This window comes from Rhipicephalus microplus, chromosome 1, assembly GCF_043290135.1.
Source record: "Rhipicephalus microplus isolate Deutch F79 chromosome 1, USDA_Rmic, whole genome shotgun sequence".
Classification (NCBI taxonomy): Eukaryota; Metazoa; Arthropoda; class Arachnida; order Ixodida; family Ixodidae; genus Rhipicephalus; species Rhipicephalus microplus.
In genome coordinates, this window is record NC_134700.1 from 152,317,831 (window position 1) to 152,339,308 (window position 21,478).

Here is a 21,478-nt window from a genome sequence, read left to right on the forward strand (position 1 = left end):
ACTGGTATAGTATGGCATGATTGCATGGCGAACACAAGCGACAGACCCTAACATGAAAATCACGACATGCATGTCATGTATTAACATGACTACATGCCCACGCTCACTACGCTCCCTCCTAGTGTTTGCTTTCTTGCATTAGTGCAATGGCGAGCTTAAGAGGATAAAATGAAAATGACGGTGGCCCTGTTAAGTTGCGAAGAAGTTGAAAATGTCAAACCACTTTGGAGACACCTCAAGTAGCAATTTATTGCAAACCTGCCAAAAACCAAGCCAGATGTCTTTCTCTGAGCAACACAAAGGTTCAAGATGCACAGGTTCCAAAAGCACCCACCCAGATATAAAGGCAGGGTCACAAAAACGTTCTTGCTTTGCAGCTTGCTTCATGGTGTAGCTGCAGCTTTGTTACACAGACTGCTAGAAAATGAACAGCCACCACATAGGTAAACACAAAACACAAATGCTTGTTTTAATTGGTCCCTCCGTTATGGCACTTGAGCAAAAAGACAAATTTCCAGCGTGATTTTATGCCTGAGCAATGATCCTTTAATTGGTATCAGGCACTTGCTAATCTCATCTAACAAGACCTGACATTCCCCGCATGCATTTCTTCCTATAATGAATAGCAAGTGCGGAATGCATTCATCCTTACACACTCAGATTTTTGAGTCGCCTTGTCATGCAAGACATCGGAATCTTAAGCCATAAAATGCTGTGGCAGGCTTTTGCATTGATGCTACAGTGCAAACACAGTGTTCCTGCAGCACTAATAGAGAATATGACTTAGTAGAAATAATGCATTTCAGAGGAAAAATCCCTTCATTATATAAAATGCTCTTATCACTACACATCTACAGGAAGGCAAGAAAGACTTGCTGAACTGTACAGGCACTAAAACGTTACTAGTGCGTATATTGACAAGAACGTGACTGGGATATGTACAGAAAAACTGAATATGGCATACGCAGAATAGGAGGAAAAAAAAAAAAACTCTCCAGAGACATCATTGTATATGCACATACTGAGTGGTATCGAAGGTTGAGTAAATAAACTGCTGCAAAACAGGGAGGTCACACAAACTGCTTGATGTCCATGGCTTTGTATGCTTCAGGATCCCATTTTCGAATGCAGCTCAATACCCTGTTGAATGCTGTACACCAAACATTTAGATCATCCTTGCTGTCAGCAGATAGCCGGTGCCTACAAGATAAACAAAAAAAATTTTTTTTCCTGAACAAAGCAGTGCTCATCTCTGAAACAATCAAGAATTTTTTATTGAAGCAAGTTTCAAGAAAAAAATTTGCTAATAGATAATATTTGAGCACAACCATGAGTGTTAGAAGTATCAGTAATGGTAGTGCTGTTTAAAGGGATGCTAAAAGTAACTATTATGTTCATGTGTATTGCTGGTGAAATAGCATTCAAGAAACATTGAAGTACTGTTTCATGGCAAGGAAATCCTTAGCTTGAAAAAAGAAAAACATGTTTTAGAAATTTGCATGCTGCAAGCACAATTCGAACCAATCACCGTCACTAACTGCATTCTCACTCTTTCCATTCCAACAACCAGTACTGCAGTACAACCAAGCACAGCCTGGCAGAAACTGAACTTGCATCATTGCCAACAAGTTCTGAAATGTTTTTATGCCCTGGGTAATTTCAGCACTGAATGACACTGAGCTCAACCACATCATCAGGCTTGTTCTCCCAGAATGACCCACCACTGGTAGTGCAAAAAATGTCCTATATTTACTTTAGTTTTAGATCCCAAAGCGCTGATTTGTATGCTACTGACGTTTTAGATGTTCTCAAAGATTGACCTTTCCCTCTAGCATAGCATGTTATGTATTTGACTTTAGTGTCCCTTTAAAATATATCACTATAGCCACACAGCAGCTGCAACTGTTTCGATATCCCCTGCATGGCAGACATAGCAGTTGGGCTGTTGCAGAAGTTAGACTTGTATAAAAACTGATTGAAAAAGTGAAGGACACTTAGGACACGTTTGGCCAAAGCCTGTCCTGTGGCCATTCAACTGGCTATGCTACGTATTTTTTTAGGGGAGTCTACACTCTTGGGGCATCATTCTTGGAATCATCACTGGGCCGCTTGGGAGCCATTGGACTTACTCGACTGCTGCAACGACAGGTCTCACAAAGTATTGCCGTGTGCACCGCTGTGCTATCATGTGCTTGCGAAGAGAGTGTGAGGGGGCATGCACGGTCGGACAGTGTGTGTCACCATGTGATTGTCGGGAGAGCGTAAGAGGGAGAGGCCACAGCTGTGGCGCTGCAACTCTTGCTATGCATCGCCATGCCATCACGTGATTGCTGAGAGTGTGCAACAGGGAGAGGCCACAGCTAGCACCATTTTAGGGCATGGACGAACAGACAGTCGGACGCTGCGAGTATGAGCTATTAAAGGCTTCAGTCTTAGCATATGATTTCTTCATCTGGAAGGCATCTGTGGAGGTACTGTAGCACAGTCTAGCCACGGCACTAACGTTTGAATATGTAGTAAAGCGAAAGCTGAGCTTCCTAGTTATCAAGCCTCAATATGGCCATTTAGCGTCGTATCCGCTAAACATTTTCAAGATATATTGGGCCAATTATTCATGCAGTGGTTGACGACGATGAGGAATTATGGCTGACATGGGTATGCGCCACAGTTAATAAAGGAACAACAACAAGCTTTTGTAATGGGTAGGAGCATAGGAGAACCCACTCGATATGCTAATTGCATTGTGAGACAACTGGTTGTTCTTTCGCTCTTTTAAAATGCTTTATAAGTCTTACTAACGTGATTGCTTTCCCGACGTCGAGCCTGCTAAAGGCAAGTTTTCCAACAAGTCCTAAGCATTGATGTGGCTCAATGGTAGAATACTGGGCTCGCACCCAGCGAACCCTGGTTCGAGCCCCTCTATGACATTGGTTCTAAGCTTCTTTTCCAATTTCGCACAATGTGGTTACCGACACCGGCGGCGGACAACTGTGCATGACAAGAGTTGTGATCGCAGAACAGCTTTCACTGTAAAGGTAACTCAGCTGAATAATGAGCACTCTGCCTACAAGTTTGTATGCCTGTCAAAAATTCAGCGAGAAAAGCTTAATTTGATAAAAATGACTTTCAAATGCGATTCACTACAACTGTAGCATGTATAAACAATATGCAGCAAGTCTCATTAAAGAGCAAAGGGTGCACCGACCTTGTGACAGCTACTGTGGCGTGCCGAGTGGTGGTCAGGGTGTCACGGTGTCGGCTACCGAGGGGCTCCACAATGACAAGCTCGAAGGTATGAGCATGGGCACATTCGGTCCGTGGCAGGCGTGACACTTCCTTGGTGATACATTGTCGCAGGTCTATTGTGTCAATGGGAGGCTGCCAAGGAGAACATGTTAGGGTCAATGCGCAACTACAAATACGAAGATATGCGCGATGAGGAACTGCTGAGACAGCTATGTGGCAATGAATGTTCGGGCTGCATAAAGAGCCTAGCGTCGAACAGTGCTTTTATAACGGCGTTTAAGTTTGAAATATGAGTGTACGTATCACAAAACGCCCTCAAAAGAGGATGTCGGATCTAAAAATGCAATAACTCTACTATTACTGCTCGCCAGAAATGACTACACCCCAGACATGTCCATATATACAGGAAGTAGAACATTGCTAAATGAAACATGAAGGGACCAAGAAAGTATGCTCCATTTTAAGAGGAGTTCCATTAATCGCAAGAGATGTATGAAGATGAAGCAGTGTAGCAAACAAGCAACCCTGCATGGGTGGCAGTGGTTAATTAAGCAGATTCCTTATACCGTAATTTTACTTACATCTGCTGTAACTTGTTAAAACTACACCTTCTCAACATTGATTGATTGATATGTGGGGTTTAACGTCCCAAAACCGCCATTTGATTATGAGAGACGCTGTAGTGAAGGGCTCCGGAAATTTCGACCACCTGGGGTTCTTTAACGTGCACCCAAATCTGAGCACAAGGGCCTACAACATTTCCACCTCCATCGGAAATGCAGGTGCCGCAGCCGGGATTCGAACCCGCGACCACCTTCTCAACATTAAATCACTATCATCGATCCTTTCACAACCCTACAAAAGTAGCAAGCACTTACTGATTATTTTCACATTACCGTCGAACTAACATTTGTTAACATCACACAAGCAAATTGCACACAAAGAACGAGCTGGTCCGGATCCTTCAGTTTGATCTCCATAACCCTTCACCTGCATAGCTTTACAACTGTTCTTCAAAACCTGCGCCAGTTGTCTTACATCGTTTTCTTGTCAACAAGTGCAAGTCTGTGGTTACTGAAAACTCTCTCATCAAGATGCTGAAGAAAAGGAGAAATCTCGTTACGTGCAAGAACTTTGCATGCTGATTGTGGTTATTGAGGTCTCAATACTTCGATCTAGGTTCTACATTAGGGGCTTTTAGTTTGTATGTATACTTCTTTACGTTACCATGTTACCGGATACCGGATAGAATCTGCGCTTGCGCAGGTCTTTACAGAACATAAACCTTTACGTTTCCTGCCGGTTGGGCTTTATGTTTCCTGCCCTATCTCGCAAACTCACGGTCATTCGCAGAAAGTTGTAGTATCCGCACTGTGGGGATTCGAGCCGTCGAGTTGAAATAAGCGGAAGTGCAAGTGCCAATAGCCCTTACATTGTTTCAGCAGGATTACCAAAGCTATAATGGCCTCAGACATTGACGCCGTAAATGTGAGAGCCCCCACAAACTGAATAGGTGGCACCATCAAGCGGGGCAATAGTGAACCAGGTAATCACAAAATTGTTATTGCACAAATATCGTGCATTGTATGTCTGGTGCAAAAACTGCGCAGCGGTGTTACTACAAATGAGTTGCCTTTTTAATCATTGTCACCTCAAAAACATTATGCATAAGCTAATATGTTCATGACTGTGGTTGCACAAAGTTTCACAAGATGTCAACACCATCGTTGCAGTAGCCTTGTATTTTTCACCCTTTTGTGCATACAAGGATACTGTACACGATAAAAAACTTCTCATAATTTTGCCACAATGATGATCCAACCCTATGTAAGGTAAATGCAGTTTATATGCAGTTAGCATCACCATTTATGGTTTGCGAACATGTAAAGGTATACGCATTTACATAGTACGTAAACATTTACGTATGAGGAGCTAAAACGTTGAAAAATATGCGTTCCGGTAAGACAGTAAATGCAAACCAGTATTTTGTAACACGTTAACGTAAAGAAGTATCCATACAAGCTAAAACTCCCTACCAACTGCTGTGCTTCAATGCTGCTGCAGTGCAGATAAAGTGCCTCCTTAGGACCAAAGGCAAGAGGGGAAAATATGTAGGTGATAACTTAGCATCAACGGCCACAGGAGATCCTGTTAGCAAGCCATAGCAGCACAGGACTTAATTTGTTGAACCTCAACTAGTGGAAAGTCAAGTGGCATGTGCTGCTAAAACAGGGAGAGAAAAAATTCTGCAGATACCACGTACCTTGGGAATGGACGTTATGGAAAGCATGCGGAGGGAAGGTGACCATGTTGTAATTTTTTTTTACTGAGCGACAGGTCATGAATTGATGCTAAATATATGTGTAAATGTTGCACACACAGACATATGTGGACGAATTGCAGATGTTTATGTAACCAGTTGCTTGTACTTGTGAACGATTCCAGCAGGAACGTGAGTACATTAGCACACCAGAAGCGATAAGCTGTTATAAAGGGCTGGTACTCGTGAGGACGGTAGCGCTGGACACTGCTACATAAATCAACTCGAGCGCACGACGGCCCAGTACAATTTATGCTAACCCAACGTGCCAGATGTATCAAAAGAGTACATAGGAAAGCTTTATAAAATAAAGCTTTATAAAATAAGATATCCATCACTGCAACCGCAACTGAGATTTCATGACCATTAGGACCTATTTGAAATGCAGTTCCGAGGCTTGGCATGGCTCTGTGGTAGAATGCTTGATGGCCATGCACAATGCTTGGATTCGGTTTCTGCTGGGATCCTGACATTTATTATTTGCATTCGTCAGGTCAACGCTGCCGATGTCAGGTTTTTCTGAACGCTTACGCGTTAAAACTGCCCATGTTAAAACCCTGCTAAAACCAAGGAGGTTATGCCAAGCGAGTTAGTGTGGCAACCTTATCTACTCAGATAGTGCTCAAAGTACGTCCTTCTGTTACTAGTTTTTTTAGTAAGCATCAAATTCAAGGCAAATTTAATTGGAGACTAAGTCACTGATACTCGTCTCTGCAGGTTATTTCATCAGAAACAACTATCTTTTTATTTATAATTAACATGTGCGGGTTTCCTCCACAATTCAAACGAGTGCACGCATGCTGCTCCTCTAGTCCGGCCGTGCAAGTGGCTACCTACTACTACGACACACTACTACTACGACACACTACTACTACGACGACGAAGACTACTACTACTACTACTACATACATCACATCGTGGATGCACAACCCATGGCATAAGGAGATGTGCCCCTAAAAACATAAGGGGAGGTCTGGACAGATCATCATCATCATCATCAGCCTGACTACGTCCACTGCAGGACAAAGGCCTCTCCCATGTTTCGCCAGTTAACCCGTTTCTGTGCTTGCTGCTGCCAATTTATTCCCGCAAACTTTTTAATCTCATCTGCCCACCTAACCTTCTGTCTCCCCCTAACCCGCTTGCCTTCTCTTCGAATCTAGTTAGTTACCCTTAATGACCAGCGGTTATCCTGTCTACGCGCTACATGCCCGGCCCATGTCCATTTCTTCTTGATTTCAGCTATGATATCCTGAACCCCCGTTTGTTCCCTAATCCACTCTGCTCTCTTCTTGTCTCTTAAGGTTACACCTACCATTTTTTTTTCCATTGCTCGCTGCGTCGACCTCAATTTAAGCTGAACCCTCTTTGTAAGTCTCCAGGTTTCTGCTCCGTAGCTAAGTACCGGCAAGATACAGCTGTTATATACCTTCCTCTTGAGGGATAGTGGCAATCTACCTGTCATAATTTGAGAGTGCTTGCCAAATGTGCTCCAACCCATTCTTATTCTTCTAGTTACTTCAATCTCGTGGTTCGGCTCCGCGGTTATTACCTGCCTTAAGTAGACAGTCTTTTACAACTTGAAGCGCACTATTACCTATCTCGAAGCGCTGCTCTTTTCCGAAGTTGTTGTACATTACTTTCATTTTCTGCAGATTCATTTTAAGACCCACCTTTCTGCTCTCCTTGTCTAACTCCGTAATCATGAGTTGCAATTCGTCCCCTGAGTTACTCAGCAATACAATGTCATCGGCGAAGCATAGGTTACTAAGGTACTCTCCATTAACTCTTATCCCTAACTGTTCCCAATTTAGGCTTCTGAAAAACTCCTGTAAGCACGCCGTAAATAGCATTGGGGAGATTGTGTCTTCCTGCCTTACACCCTTCTTGATTGGTATTCTGTTGCTTTCTTTATGAAGCACTATGGTAGCAGTTGATCCGCTGTAGATTTCTTCCAGGATGTTTACATATACTTCTTCGACGCCCTGATTCCGCAGTGTCTGCATGACGGCTGATATTTCTACTGAATCAAACGCCTTCTCGTAATCTATGAAGGCTATGTATAGTGGTTGGTTATATTCTGAGCATTTTTCTATTACCTGATTGATAGTATGAATGTGGTCGATTGTTGAGTAGCCTGTTCGAAATCTTGCTTGTTCTTTGGTTGATTGAATTCTAATGTTTTCTTTACTCTGTTAGCAATTACCTTTGTAAATAGCTTGTATACTACAGGGAGCAAGCTAATCGGCCTGTAATTCTTCAAGTCCTTGTCATCTCCTTTCTTATGTATTAAGATGATGTTAGCATTCTTCCAAGACTCTGGTACCCTTCCCGTCAGGAGACACCTGGTAAATAGGGTGGCTAGTTTTTCTAACACAATTTGTCTTCCATCTTTAAGCAGATCTGATGTTACCTGATCCTCACCAGCAGCTTTGCCTCTTTGCATGCTCTCCAAAGCTTTTCTGACTTCTTCTATCATTACTGGTGGGGTGTCATCTGGGTTACTGCTAGTTTTTATAGTATTAAAGTCGTGGTTGTCCCGGCTACTGTACAGATCTCCGTAAAACTCCTCCGCTATTTTAACTATCCTATCCATATTGGTAGTTATTTTGCCTTCTTTGTCCCTTAGTGCATACATCCGATTTTTGCCTATCCCAAGTTTCCTCTTCACTGCTTTGACGCTTCCTCCATTTTTCAGAGCATGTTCAATTCTCTCCATGTTATACCTTCTTACATCGGATACCTTACGCCTATTAATCAGCTTCGAAAGCTCTGCCAGTTCTATTTTGTCTGTTGTACTTGAGACTTCCATGATTTGACGCTTCTTAATGAGATTCTTCGTTTTCTGGGAAAGCTTGCAGGTGCCGGTGCAGGGGAAGCAGCGATGGCGTAGTGGTTAGAGCATCCGCCTCGCATGCAAAAGGTCCGTGGTTCAAATCCCGGTGCCGCGCAGTTCCCAACGGGATAAAAAAAAAAAAAATCCGCGTAGTGATGGAACTGCATTACGAGGCCTGGGGTGCGGCCTCACCGGTATCTACCGCCGGGAACGCACTCCATCACCAGAGAAGGATTGGCTACCCTGGTGCAGTATCTGGCCACTACTTCCCACATGCATACGTCAAATAACTCACGGCCCTCAGTCCCCAGCAGCTGCGAAGCAACTGACCACGGCAGCGGTCAGATCTGCAACGCAGCAGAGGGTGCTAAGAATCTCTGGATCCGGACAGGCCGCCATTGGAACCTGAACTTGGCAACGTTTAATGCTAGAACCTTATCTAGTGAGGGAAGTCTAGCTGTACTGTTTGAGGAGCTGGAGGGTGTTAAATGGGATATAATAGGGCTCAGTGAGGTTAGGAGGACAGATGAGGCCTATACGGTGCTACAGAATGGGCATGTCCTTTGCTATCGGGGCTTGGCTGACAGAAGAGAACTGGGAGTGGGGTTCCTAATTCACAGAAACATGGCCGGCAACATAGAGGAATACTATAGCATTAATGAAAGGGTGGTAGGTATCGTAATTAAACTGAATAAGAGATACAAGATGAAGGTGGTACAGGCTTACGCGCCTACATCCACCCATGATGACGCTTCAGGTGAAAGCTTCTATGCAGACGTGGAATCGGCAATGAGTAAGGTAAAAACACAGTATACAATACTGATGGGAGACTTTATTGCAAAGGTAGGGAAGAAGCAGGCGGGAGACGAGGCAGTGGGAGATTATGGCATCGGTACTAGAAACACCAGAGGAGAGCTACTAGTAGAATTCGCAGAACGCAATAATTTACAGATCTTGAATACCTTCTACCGAAAACGAGGAAATCGCAAGTGGACATGGAGGAGCCCTAATGGCGAAAATAAGAACGAAATAGACTTTATAATGAGTGCAGACCCAGGCATCGTGCAGGACGTGGAAGTGGTTGGCAAGGTACAATGCAGTGACCATAGAATGGTATGGTCTCGAATTCGCCTAGATTTGAGGAAGGAACGACAGAAACTGATACGCAAGAAGCCAATCAATGAGCTAGCACTGAGAGGGAAAGTACAGGAATTCAGAGTCTCGCTTCAGAACAGGTACTCGGCTCTTAGTGAGGAAACCAACCTTAGTGGAGATACAATGAATGATAATCTGGACAGCTACTAAACCTCAAACTAATGAAAAAATTTAATGTTAAAATGTTGCAATGCTCAAAATGTGATTAAAACACCACATCCAACATGAACAGAAACTCAAGACTAGAGATGAGCAACTATATAATAAATGTTTACTTGATAGTAAACCCGTAGGGCTCTATAAAAATAAATGTAAAAACTTATGTTCCAGTCACTGAAACGCTACAGTCGACATGAGATTCACGAGAAAATTCAGATGCGCTCGCCATGTCATTGCTAGGCAGTCAAGTGATTTTTTTATTATTATAGAAATTGTATAGACACTCGATGAGATTTTGCCGTTGCTGCCATGTTCAATGTAAACTACAAGTTAGTTCCATGTAAACTACAAGTTAGTTCCATTCTCCGCGCATCATACATTGAACCTGCCCATAAAATTGCGCAAGCTAGGGTGATGAGCGTTGCTCAAGCAGAGATTAAGAGGGGAGGCTACCATCGGATACCAACTTTTTTTTTATTGAGATATCTCAATGAAATTTTCAAGATAGACTAATAGCAAAAGCATTAGAACTACTACAAAATTTCATTAAGTTATGTTCACTGGTTCTCCAGTTACGACAGTATGTCAGAATAGTGCACATGGTCCTCTTATTCCAGGCCTGGAGAACTTTCAAAAGATGCAGGAACTGTGAAATTAACAATGATGATCCTCAGATTGATACCTCAAGGGGTAACAGAGCTCTTTTTTTATTTCCTTACTGAAAAGTTTTACCAGACCATCAAATTTAGTGTTGGTGATAGGGATATTAATAATCAAGTTTTGATTAAGTACCATAAATAACAGACACAAAATATTAAAAAAAATAGGCTTGTCTCCCCCTCATAAATTCATTCACGAACATAAAAAAAAAGACTTGTGAAAATAGGATGAGTGGTTCCCCAGATATGGCTCGAACAAGCACCCTCACTAGCCAAAAAAGTCATTTGAAAAAAGGACATTTTAAAGTTTTGGGCACATATGCAAATCTAAAGCAACCCTGCAGCATAAGTGAGGGTATCCTTTGGCACTCTCTTTTTTCGCTGCGTTTTTGTCTTCTCTCTTCATTGGCCCAACTCCAATATAGAATGGGTGTCCACGCTTTTGCCACATTCCATCATAACACACTGTTATATACACGTGAAAGATTCATCCACTTCTTTGTAAGTGGCTTTTAAAGCAGAAGCAGATTCTGCACAGAAATTTTCTATGCATTGCGTCTGCCGTTCCCTGAACTTCTTGAGGTGTTTATGGAAAGTCTTGTGATGGACGCCACAATGGAACACGTTCATTGCTGCCCAAAAGTCGTTGAGAGCTGTTTGTTCCTTGCCTATCTATTTAGTTGCCATCATGGCTCTAACATTCACATAAAAAGCCCTTTAGTCATCCTGACGAGCAGAACTCCACGAACTCCAGACGGCAGATCTCTGTCGCTCGGAGGGCGCACATGTCAGCAACCCACCGCGTGTTAGAAGTGCCGTCGAAAGCTCAAGCCGAGAAGAGACCCGCCCCTTGTCTTGAACAAGCATGAAAAGGCGCAGAAAAAACGGGGGTCGCTAGAGCAGCAGCGGGAACTGATTCTAATCAAGGGCATGGTTGCGATAGCTGACGTACGCTCAATGGGAAGAGATTGTGTGACGTACTCAATGGGAAGAGACTGTGAGATAAAAGCATTTCTCCCTGTAGCAGACATACTTATTCTCTTACACCAGTGTTTTCTAGTTGTGAGTGTCACAAATTCAGATTCAAAAGATTTAGCTGTCAGCCTTCGTATTGTCACGGGATTGTGGAGTCAACGAAGGCAGCAGCAGCTGTTTTCACGAGTGAATTTTTTATTTGGGCTAACCTGTGCCCGGACAAAATGAAATGTCAATCTACCAGCAATACACGCTGTAGACTGATAGCAGCGGACATAGAGCGTGGGCAGTCTGCAATGTGCCACGCAACAAAGTGCGGCGACATTTAAACATGTGCCATCAAAGATTCCAGCGTTATCGCTAGCGGCAGTTTCAGAACAAACTGTGTGTATGCGTTGTGTGCATAATCTCATCGGAAGGTTTTAAGATTATCTAGATAGTCCTCAGTCATTCGGGCGTGGTTTGCACAAAGTAGCGTTACATGTGTAATGGTGTGGTAACGAAAATAGAAAAAAAAAGAGTGCTTGCGGCAGCACCATTACAGCATTACAAATTGTTGCTATTGCAGTCACAGCTACGCCGGTGAGACTGATCTTTATTTTGATAGTTTATATGGCAAAAAACTCGCTGCCCCGCCGCCGAGCAACTGCCGAGCATAGCATGCGCTCGGCAGTTGCTCTGAAATGGTGCGGCAAGTTTTTTGCAACAGCACTGCAGTCTTTATAGTTTGCCTAATAGCTTTGCTGTTAAACCATACAGTGAGTCGCATAATGAGGTATGCCCTCAAATGCCATTTTAAGAAGAATCACGCATTGTGTTCATGTGGCGCAAGATTCATGCATGATCCGAAATACGACATTTGATATGGATGCGGTTGCGACCTAGACTTGTGTTGCTCGGTCGATAATAAAACTCTTGATGAAATTTGGCGTTGCACCTGCAAATTGCTGTTTAGACGCGACTTGGCACAGCAGGTCAGATTGGCACAGCACTTCCACCCTTGACTCCACCACTTCATTTTTGTTGGGTACCATGTTTGTGCCGTGTATTTTTGGGACGGGACATTACGATAGCTGGACTGAATCTAAAAAAGCATACTCCAGCTACAACAAGAGCTGCAAGCTGGATTGTTCTTGCTTGTGGATGCTCACCTTACTGTCTTCCTCCTCGGGGTACCTCCAGAGTACCAGGTGACTTCCCTTGAGCAGGCACCACAGGCGTGTCCAGGCACCAAAGCCACCAACCTCCTCAAACAGGGTCTACAATTTGACACGCAAAGAGCAAGCAGCGAAAGGGGAACCTCGTTATCATGAAGTCATGCCTTAGAAATGCATGACTCTCCATCCCATATTTCAATTTAATGACGAGCCCAAAAGAAGATAGTCGAACCCACCTACAACGATCCCAGATATAACGATCTATCAGTTATAACAACCATATTTTGGTGCACTTAATATTTTCCTATACTACCCTTTAAAACCGAGTCCACCTACAGCGAAGATTTTTCAAAACCTCCTACTTTTACAATGAACACTTCGGACATGGTCGCGGTAAAAATATGGCGCACAATAAGCGAAAAATGTTTAAAAAGGCATTCTAAAGCATGTGATTGGTGCTTGCTCGCGCATACCCCGCTGCAGATCATTAGCGAAAAATATATCGTAGACCACGGTGAGCACCACACGTAGATTTCAGACGTGAGTGAGATTGCTCACTTTCCAGGTGTTTATCGGCAGAACGGAAATGAAAAAAAAAAAAAAGAACAGAAATAGGAGGCAGCATGAGGACTTACGGTCAGCTTTCGAACTTTTCTGACACCGTTTTTAATGTTTGGCGGTCGTAGATGCCGTTCTTGGCATCCACGACCGCCAAACGTTAACCAACCATGCCTTTGAACGCAGAAGCGCTAACTTTTTGTCGCATAAAAGTTCACTGCGATGCTCAACTCTCCGACACCACAATGTGCTGCAAAACATTTTCAACCTTTCAGTAACGGCAGAAATCAGCCGATTAGTGATAACGATTTCCGCGCGGCTGAAGCAGTTCCTGAACCAGATAAGCAACAGAAAAGAGCAATGGCGAGATGGCCTGTGGCAATGAACGTGCACTGTTGACACATCCCAGGCAGTCTTATCACAGTCACCTGCCGACATCTGCGCTGCAGAGTGACGGGTGTACAAGCGCGTCATGTCGACGTTCACAAGTTAGCCACCACTGCGTCGTGCGAGGCCATTTGCGCATGTTAATTGCAAAATTAGTCTTCACTGTGTTAAATGAAAAGGCTACTCGCCACACCCAAGCATGATCCCGAGTGAAGCATGCAAGAAGAACGCACAAACGCGCATATTGGACTGCGAACGACCAGGCGTGCGACGGTGAGAGCCGAGTAACGATGCACTGCACGCAACTAGCCAGGGATGACTCTTTGGACGTGGCGGGAGCGCAAATCAGTAGTACAGTGCGAGTTCATCGTGAACGTGGTTCAATTCACTCGCGAGCACATAACGGACGTTGTTTGACACGCGAAAAGGCTTAACTTGTGAGCAGACTGGTTGTTGGCACTTTTTAGTAAAATTATACAGAGAAAAAACGGTATGGCCGCTAAGTGGACGTTTTTATGGGCGAGTCTATATACAACGAACTACTAATATAACGACCACTTACCACGACACGTTCGAGTACATTATAAACCGGTTTGACTGCATGTATGTTGAACTGGGATACATTAAATAGGCTTATAGCAGAGTTGCAACATCCCCTAAGAATTTTCAAGCTACAGTACAACACTGCCAATGCATACATTGAAAAAATATCTAGCACTGTGCCTCCTGAAAAATCTTACAGCATTGTGATCACTTCTTTTACTGGAAACATTTATACTAAAAAAGACAACATTCGGGTTCTGGCTGGTGCTGTCAAATTAAGCAATAAGTATGAAGGAGATTCTATCCTATAGTGGGAAAATGAGCCAAGTGCATGCCTCAAAACATGGATGACCACTGTAGCTAGTGTTTCATTCAAATCGTATATTGACAAATAAGCTTTAGTAAGCTTTACTACAGCATATCAATGTAATGCAGCAAAGCCGATTAGTAGCAAAACAAACGATCGTGCGGGGAGGCGTGCTACCTGCGACTTATGGAGAATATCAAACCACCAGCATGCCAAACTATTTTGTGATCACCTTCAGATTTGATATGTCCAGGCTTAACTGTGCTGACACAATATTTTATTTAGTTCATTATATTCTATATTTTCCTGTTAAGTTACAACAGTCTTCTTTATTAATACATTATAGAAAAGAATTACCACTGTGACACAGGATACTATAATAAGCTAAAAAATGAATCAGTTTGGTTGTAGCTGTTGGCACAGAAGATTCTGTCAAGTTATCACAACTTTATCTGCAAAGTTTGTAGGCTATACCTCTTTGCTATGGAAAGCTGTTTCATGCATTCATTCCACACAATAATGTCATTTACTCACTTTTCCCACAAACTAGGTGAAATTGTGCGATAATTTCAAGCAAACATTGATAAAACAATGGGGTGAGTAATCTGTTCAAGTAACAATAAGCAAAAAGCTTGGCAATACAACATAAAGTGCAAATGCAAAAGTTGTCCACAGACTTTTTTGTGCTCTAGAGCTTGCACATAATGAGAATGTGTAAAATACTGACCAGGAAGCCATGATGCTCCAAGCCATGGTCAGCGTGTAACTGTAATTCAACAAGTGCCTTGCCCTCTATGCAGAAAGAACCTGGAACCTGGAATAGAAGAGCACATGTTCACAGTACATCATCAACTGCACATTACACTTGCCCTTGGCAATAGTACAGGTACACTGATGTTACCCTCAGTTGAGTTCCAGTGTGCAATTTTTAAAAAACGGCCCACAAAAAGAAAGAAAGCACCAGCACGTGGTGCACAAATCAAGAATCTGAAATAGACTCTGCGACAATGTCACGATCAATACTGCGACATGTCAATGACTTACTCCCACGTCTTGCTCATTTTAGTGTAGTGCTCAAAAATCTTGCTCTCAATTTTTTTTAGTCATTCATTCTCTGCACTGTTTTGTGATGATCGAAATAGCCGCACATTAGCGCACCTTGGACAAAGCAAACACATTCTGGTGACAGTTTGATGTGGTCAGGATGAAGGAACCAAGGCTCTGGAACGATGAGGTGCGCACGGCATTTGGACCACCGGGACTGGATATTCCTGCATTAGAGAGCAACAGTTGCAACAAGAGGGAAAGAGAAAAAAAGACGAGGTACAGTTGATGCCTCAGCCGATGTGCCAAAAGTAATTACAATGCTGATTTTGACAAAAAAAAAACCGATTTTGAAAAAAAAAAAAACCATTTCTCGGAAATTAGGTCTCGCAACTGCTGTGCTGCACACTTAGCAAAACATGAGGGAATGGGAAGAAATCAAGGCATACCAATAGTCATGACAAAAAAAAAAAGGCTCACGCAAATCAGGTCAAGGGTCAGGTGGAAAGAAAAACTGAAAGATACACAAGATTCTAAGTTGCCTTCAAGAAGAGTGAAGATTCTCAAACTAAATTACAAGCAGATGAGGTTCTATGCAGTTGTGGCCACCGAACCCTTTTATCCTAACAGTAAGCACAGCTACCGTACATCCCTTAATTAAAATAGATACAAATACAGTGAGCAACTTAGGCACAACTTCAATGGCTCTTGGCTACATAAACCCTCCTTTTTAAAATATAAAATGCATGAAATAAATCAGGGGTTGCCTTGCTCATCACAGTTTGGCATGACACCGAATTATACACAAGGACATCTAGTTTCAAAGATTGCAAATAATGTCCATCATTGCTGCAATAAGGAGGACACAAGAATGAAAGAAAAAGGTGCGACCCACACTGCAGTGCAAAGAGAAGCAAGACATTTACCTGGAGTCATAAAGATGCTGTCAGTTTTCCTGCCCCTGGAAGACAGCTTCATCTTTATTGTTTCCTGAAAATGCAAAGATTCCCCAGCGTTAGCTGACAGTCAAGAGTGATTGTGAGAAAACTGAACGATTTATAGTGCATGTGTTTACTTACCAACTGCATAGGCTTTGAAAGCTTGACCTATATGGCAAATATGTATACTACAACTAATCACAGAAATTAGAGCATTAAAATACAACTAAGATAGACAGCTGTAAAGTGACCTAAGGACACACATAATGCGACTCATCACGGTAATTAAAGCATTAAACTACATCTAAAATGAAGGGCTATACAGGTGATCCAAAGGCACACGCAACTTCAGAGCAAGAGCGTAGCCCGATGTATCCTAGAAAGTTCAGTATGAACACTGCTGCAAGAACAAAACCAACCAACATTTTGTAAAAACTTCTTACGTATGATGCGAGTATTATATGCTCATGCCAATCTCTTAGTTCTTCAGTAGCACCTTACAGTTATGCACAAGCTTTTAGCATGAATGCCCTTCCATGAGCAGGACTTCATATTCAAAGAGCTACCATATTTTCTTGAACATAAAATGCTTCTACATTCGATCTACACACTCTATTACAGCCACTGATAAACTTAAAAAAAAACATTCTCACATATTGCCCTAACATTTAACCTGTGCAATTTAGGTTTAGAACTTGACAGAAATGACCCCCTTTAACTATGCCCAAATTTCAGCCACTGCTGTCCCTGCCACCTCCCTCAAATTATTACCTTGCACTACGAAACTCTTTTATAATCCACACCCAAACTCTAGTTCCAAACTTTCGTTTTTCTCTGCAAGTTATATGCAAGCAAATATGGCAGATTTTTTTTTTCATGTAATGAGTTAAAATACTATACTAGTAATTATTCATACAATACCATAATATGCCAATAGTAATAAAACAAGGCAAATTCAACTTTTACGATTGTATCAAGAGTACTTTGACAGGTTGGAGAATAAAACACCCGAAACTCACTTTTTTAATGTGGTACTTCTTGTCATGAGGCACTGCAGGGCTGACAGTTTTCTGAAAATGAAAGGAATTAGTATTTGTGATGCCACTTCAGCCATACTTGATAAATTTATAACATGTCTTTAAAAAAATGCAGACTACTGTGCTTATTTTATCTTTTGATCCTTACGCAGAATTTCTTGGTATTTTTTGCATGCTTGGGTATCTTTCAACAACTCCAATAATTTTACTTAAGTGTTGCAGTTAACTGCGGGCTGCAATAGACCTTTCAGTTCAGTTTCCACTGGTGTCAAGCTGTTTCTTCCACCTTCACTTCCAGTCATATAGTTAATAACTTCAATTATATGCTATAAATAACATGTTCTGCAGTTTACTTGACATCATTAACTGTTGCCTTTGTGCAGTTATGTTTGTTGAAAGTGAGCTTGATAAAAAGTATCTTCCACAAAATATTTTACAGCTTTTCCTGAATTGTTTCTTTCAATATACAAAGTGCTTTTGAAAAATGATTCACATCTACAGTTTGCACATTATGAGGACATGCATAGGCTTATATGATAAGAAGCAAGTTATCACCCTTTATGACCTTCGAGTACAGTAGAACAATTAAAAAGCCCTGAAACTGTAATTCTGCTTGGTCAAAAATATCAGGCTTTAGAGAGCAACAGCCATGGACAGATGATGTAGAAATTTGAACAAAAGTTTTGAGCATCCTCACAAAGTGCAATGCCTTACTATTTTACCAGAATGCGCTAGAAATTTACATGCCACTGACTTTTCAGATGCCACTGCTAGTGGTGTTGCCAATTTTTGTAATAGCAGAGGCAAGGCAGTTATGGGAAGGCGTAAAACCCATACTCACTAGTCCATACAGGTCGATCTGCACTTGGAAGTCCTCGTCCATGCTAGAATACTCAATCTCATTGTCAAACTCCAGACAGTTGTTCTCGCTGCTCCGCATGGTGTCGCTTGAGATGAGCTGAGATGCGTGCACCTTTCCACGGTACTGCACCATGCACAGGAAGTGGTGCACATAGCCACCTGCACCGCCATTTCAATTCACTCAGACTTGTTTTGCGAAACCTTCCAGCATTTGGAAGCCTTAATAGTAGTGCTGCACTTGTAATTTATGAAGCAGGAAGTAAACAAAGCAAACAATGCTAACTGGCATTAGTACAAATTCTATACAAGAAAAAAAAACAGCTTTGAAAATGAAACAGCTGCAAACTTCGGTGTTGTACAGGAAATTCAACAGGCGGTGGTAACCCAGGACTGGCTAAATGCAGGCTAATTTGTACAAAAAAAAAAAAATGTGACCACTAGGCCTGTACAACTTTTTTTGTTGTTTGAAGGAAAGTTGAACGGAATGGTAATTAGTTTGAGGGGGAGCGTAAGATGGTTTGACGAATATGACTCCCTGGTTGTGACATGAATAATGTCGCAATTTTTTGCATTTGCTATCGAAACCTTTTTGCCAGGCATGTGGCACATACCTCCAGGCGGGTATGTGCCACAGGTTAAATACAGTTTTATCTACCAGGGAACGGCGAGAACAGACACGGTTAATTTCAGCGAATGAGCGTTAAAGAAAAGCTGTAATTGGCAGCGTTGCCCTGAAAAATGCAAAGAATAAATGTAAGGGTCCCAGCAGGAATCAAACTCCAGCATTCTGTGTGGCAATCAAGTACTTTACCACAGAGTCACGCCAGGTCTCCAAACTGCTTTTTAAATAGGCCATAATGTTCGTGAAACATCAATTGTGGTTGCAGTGCTGCCAATCCAGTTTTACAAACTTTACATATGTACTCCTTTGATACAACTGTCACGTCGGGTCAACGTTAGGTGCCATCAGCTGAAGTTGATTTATGTAGTAGTGTCCAGGCTACCATCCTTGCAAGCACCGCTGCTTTATATCAGCTTACCATTTCTGGTTTTCCTAAAATCCATGTTGCAGTTCGCATCATTACACAACTGTAAACAACTGGTTATATAAAACATATGCGGCTGTTAAATGTACGCCTGTGTGTGCATTTGTTTATACCTTAGCTCCACTTCGTAATGTCTTGCCCAATAAAAAAATTGTAAGGCAGTCCCCTTCAATCTACATGTTTCGCCTAACGTCGATTCCCAAGGTAAGTTAGATCTGCCGATTTTTTGCCATTTGAGTTCTGTAAAATTGAATTCTGGGGCATTTAGTAAGACATTTCAGGGGCTCTAACACTATATTGAAAGAAGACTCATTATTTGAAAAATATTCTATTAAGTTCAAAACTTACTAAAGTAGAACATCAGTGATATAAGCAACATGGTGTTGCTCGAAATATTCCTACCACACAAAACATTTACAATGAAAAGATTAGCAAAGTGACAAGAAATCAAGTTTACTTGGATCCTAAAGTACTTTTAAAGCATATGCTGGATGTGTATGCCATTTCAGCCACCAAGCCAAAGCAGTCAAGCCCAATTACACACATCTGACATATGTATATGTGAAACTTGCACTTTAGAGACTAAGCACATGCAAGGAGAAAGTCTACATCTAGCAGCTGACCATCTCAACTAGCTTTAGCAGCTGCTGCACATCTCCAAGCTAAGGTGCACAGGGGTAAGCCCAGCCGTACAGAGAGCCAGCACTGCAGCCACAGCTGAGCTAAAGGAGATGCACATTCTCATTCCCTCACGCTTCACATGATTTACCCTACTAGTGCATGCTCACTTCACTACAATTTTTGCGACAACCATTAAAGGGGTCTCACTATGTGTACCCCTACAGACGGACAGAGCCAAGCTTGAGGGAACTCAGTTGAAGGAAAATTGGGGGACCCTAAAGCTTCACCTTTAAGAGTTGAATGTAATAGCGATGTCCTGTTTCTAGTGCGTACTTCGAATATTTAGAGCTTGGAAATCTTTTGGAACTTGCTATGCACCCACTGCACGGCTGTAAGGGAATAGACACAGTAGAGTGTGTGCTTTTTGTAGTGAGTGACCAACTTTAAACCATGAAGTCAATATGATAATTCCTTGTTTTGAAGCCTGATGGCAATGTACACTTGTACCACGCATTATTGCTGCAATATTTCATGTTGTATTGTGAAGCATGTATACAGGACGCATGTGTTTGTAAAGTTACTTTCACTGCTTTACCAAGCACAGGAAGTTATTTTCACTGTATTCACAAAAAGACGCGTGGCCATGTGGTAGAACATTCGCTTGCCACACAAACGACCCTGGTTCGGTCCCCACTGTGACCCAGAATTTTTTTTATCATTAGTGTTATCTGCATTGTTCTCGATTGCTCGGTCACGCATAAAATGACTTTTCACTCACAACCAACGACACCGACGCTGGAATTTCTGAGAAACGAGCTCTTCAACGCTCTTGTCTTAAAACCTAATGGAACAGGAAACTGTATGTCATTGCTGGTTCAAACACTTTATCAACGTACATCATACCAATGTGCGCAGCAGGAAGCACCAATATGAGTTAACTACTGTTGGATAGTGGGATGCACACTAACTGGAGGACTTCAGCGCATCCTTGTTGATGGGAAAGCGGATCTTCTTGACCACCAAGGAACCCCGGGGAAGCTCGCTTGCCGGATTGTCTCCTCCTACTTTGAGCCGTTGGATTTCATTGAGGTAGGCCAGCCGCTTCTGAGCTGTATAAACAGGCAAAAACAAGAGAATTGTTCAACTTCAGGAGAATTGTAGATCACTAATACTCAAGTCTGACAGCTACAGGTAATCCCGATCAACAGCGCATTATTTTGACCCAATTGATATTTCAAATAATTCCACCAAATCATTTTTAATCACCCCCCACCCTTGTAACTGATGCACCAGGGACTGAATATAAAACCTAGGTGTTCACCCTGCCCATATTTAAGCCGTGCCCTTCATGAAATGAATGCTTTTCTAAGGAGGTGGTATGCGAGGGAGTCAGCTGCCATCCCATAATAAGATAACATGCTACCTGATGCCAATACAGGCAAAGAAGAGTGTTCCACACTAGCTGCAATGGCAACAAGTGGCACTGACAGAAGCTCCTGCGTTTAAATGCACATATACACCCTACAGAGTGCACTAAGGGTGACCGCCACCGTAGCTTGGTGGTAGAGCTTCGGACACATTATTCAAAGGTCGCAAGTTCGAATGATGCAGGTGGCAAGCCATTTTTTC

The 21,478-nt window shown here is 42.4% G+C and overlaps 1 protein-coding gene across 5 annotated transcripts in view; it reads right to left on the bottom strand.

The window, feature by feature from the left end:
* Positions 1 to 223: 223 nt before the first annotated feature.
* LOC119178718 (anillin-like) overlaps positions 224 to 21,478 on the bottom strand; it is a 48,199-nt gene continuing 26,944 nt past the window's right edge. For all 5 annotated transcript variants that reach the window (XM_075887503.1, XM_075887504.1, XM_075887505.1 and 2 more), the window contains 9 exons: positions 20,818 to 20,958; positions 18,163 to 18,341; positions 17,304 to 17,354; positions 16,273 to 16,336; positions 15,461 to 15,573; positions 15,030 to 15,116; positions 12,502 to 12,609; positions 3,206 to 3,378; positions 224 to 1,200 (listed from right to left, as the gene is read on the bottom strand). In XM_075887503.1, the coding sequence (XP_075743618.1) occupies positions 1,071 to 1,200; positions 3,206 to 3,378; positions 12,502 to 12,609; positions 15,030 to 15,116; positions 15,461 to 15,573; positions 16,273 to 16,336; positions 17,304 to 17,354; positions 18,163 to 18,341; positions 20,818 to 20,958 (1,046 nt within the window). In that variant the 3' untranslated portion in view covers positions 224 to 1,070. The remainder of the gene's footprint in view (positions 1,201 to 3,205; positions 3,379 to 12,501; positions 12,610 to 15,029; positions 15,117 to 15,460; positions 15,574 to 16,272; positions 16,337 to 17,303; positions 17,355 to 18,162; positions 18,342 to 20,817; positions 20,959 to 21,478) is intronic.